Source organism: Austrofundulus limnaeus, unplaced genomic scaffold, assembly GCF_001266775.1.
Source record: "Austrofundulus limnaeus strain Quisiro unplaced genomic scaffold, Austrofundulus_limnaeus-1.0 Scaffold1248, whole genome shotgun sequence".
In the NCBI taxonomy this organism is placed as follows: Eukaryota; Metazoa; Chordata; class Actinopteri; order Cyprinodontiformes; family Rivulidae; genus Austrofundulus; species Austrofundulus limnaeus.
In genome coordinates, this window is record NW_013953650.1 from 14221 (window position 1) to 15680 (window position 1460).

General features: G+C 42.1%; 1 protein-coding gene across 2 annotated transcripts in view; it reads left to right on the plus strand.

Annotated features, from left to right (window-relative positions):
- Positions 1-1460, plus strand: part of mical1 (microtubule associated monooxygenase, calponin and LIM domain containing 1) — a gene marked incomplete in the record, with an annotated part of 34223 nt that overhangs the window by 13741 nt on the left and 19022 nt on the right. For both annotated transcript variants that reach the window (XM_014031417.1, XM_014031418.1), the window contains 1 exon segment: positions 896-1127. In XM_014031417.1, coding sequence (XP_013886871.1) covers positions 896-1127 — 232 coding nt within the window.

Genomic DNA, 1460 nt, shown 5'->3' on the forward strand with positions numbered 1-1460 from the left:
AGATAGATAGATAGATAGATAGATAGATAGATAGATAGATAGATAGATAGATAGATAGATAGATAGATAGAAGAAAAGTTTAATATTGCATCATCTACAGATCATAATATCAACAGATTTGAAAAACCTGGAGAAATCTCTGAGCTCAAACAAAATGTCTGAATGATAACGATAAGATTAAAGCAGAATATCTCAGAAGCTGCAGCACAGCTTGATAACTAGATAGCAGTAGCTTCTACAACCCCTGTATGTACGGAAAGCACCAATGCACCAGAACTGGTGGGGGTCCAGGGGTTGGTGTGGGGCTCATTGGTGGGCCTGATGGATAGCTCTTCATCAGAACTAAACAACAACAAAAATCTGAAGCTCCTATGTTGAATAGTTTGAGTTTAGGGCTGTTACCATCGATGTGTCGTTTTTTTCTAACTTTGTATTATTTTATAGTCGACTAATCACCGATTATTCGACTATAAAAATCATCATTTTTGGCAGCCCTATTGGAGTTAAGAGCATTTTTGTATGTCCAGACACCACCTCTTTAGATGGAGCCCCCTCCTCCAATATGGGCTCTATGGTCAAACTGTTGGCTGGAGGTTGAACACGTCTACATCCTGACTAATTTAATGTCGATGGCCAAAAATCACTGAAAAAATAAATAAACAATAGCAAAATGTTTTGTGTTCAGGGGTCATAATATTGTGCCCAACCTGGATTATTGTTTTAAACCACAAAAATGAGGCTGATTTTCAAAAGGAGCTCCATGGTTGACTGGTCACTAACTGGGCTGAGAGTTTGCCTCCTTATTTCACAGTTGGCACTGGGCCCTCCTCCATCACCTGTCCTTTGACATGTCAGTTTGTGACTGTGTTAGTCTGACTCCACCCTCTCCTCTCAGCCTCTGGTACCTCCTGTTCCTCCTGAGCTCAGCCCCGCCCCCGCTCCAGAGCCTGAACCAGACGAGCCGGTGCCGGTGCCGAACAGCGAGCGGTGCTACTTCTGTGGGCAGATGGTGTACGTGGTGGAGCGCGTCAGTGCTGAAGGGAAGTTCTTCCACCGGAGCTGCTTCACCTGCTGTCAGTGTGGCATCACGCTGCGACACGGAGGCTACACCTTCGACCAGAACACAGGTGAGCACGCTGACAGCTTGTCAGTCAGGTGTGAAACCACAGTCACACACCTACCATCTAGGACTGTGCCATATGGCAAAACAATTCATATCACGATATACATTATGATGAGTGGCAGTAACGATATATATCACAATATAAAACTTATAATAGAAAATAAATTAATCACACATTAATTGAGTGGAATAAATATGTATAGGTAAAAAAATTAGACCTTAAAATCTCCTTTTTTAAGGGACACTTTAAAGTCTCCCATAAAAATCTAAATTTAAGGGTGATCTACCTGGTTAAATCATATACTGTATGTATCTCACACACACACACACACACACA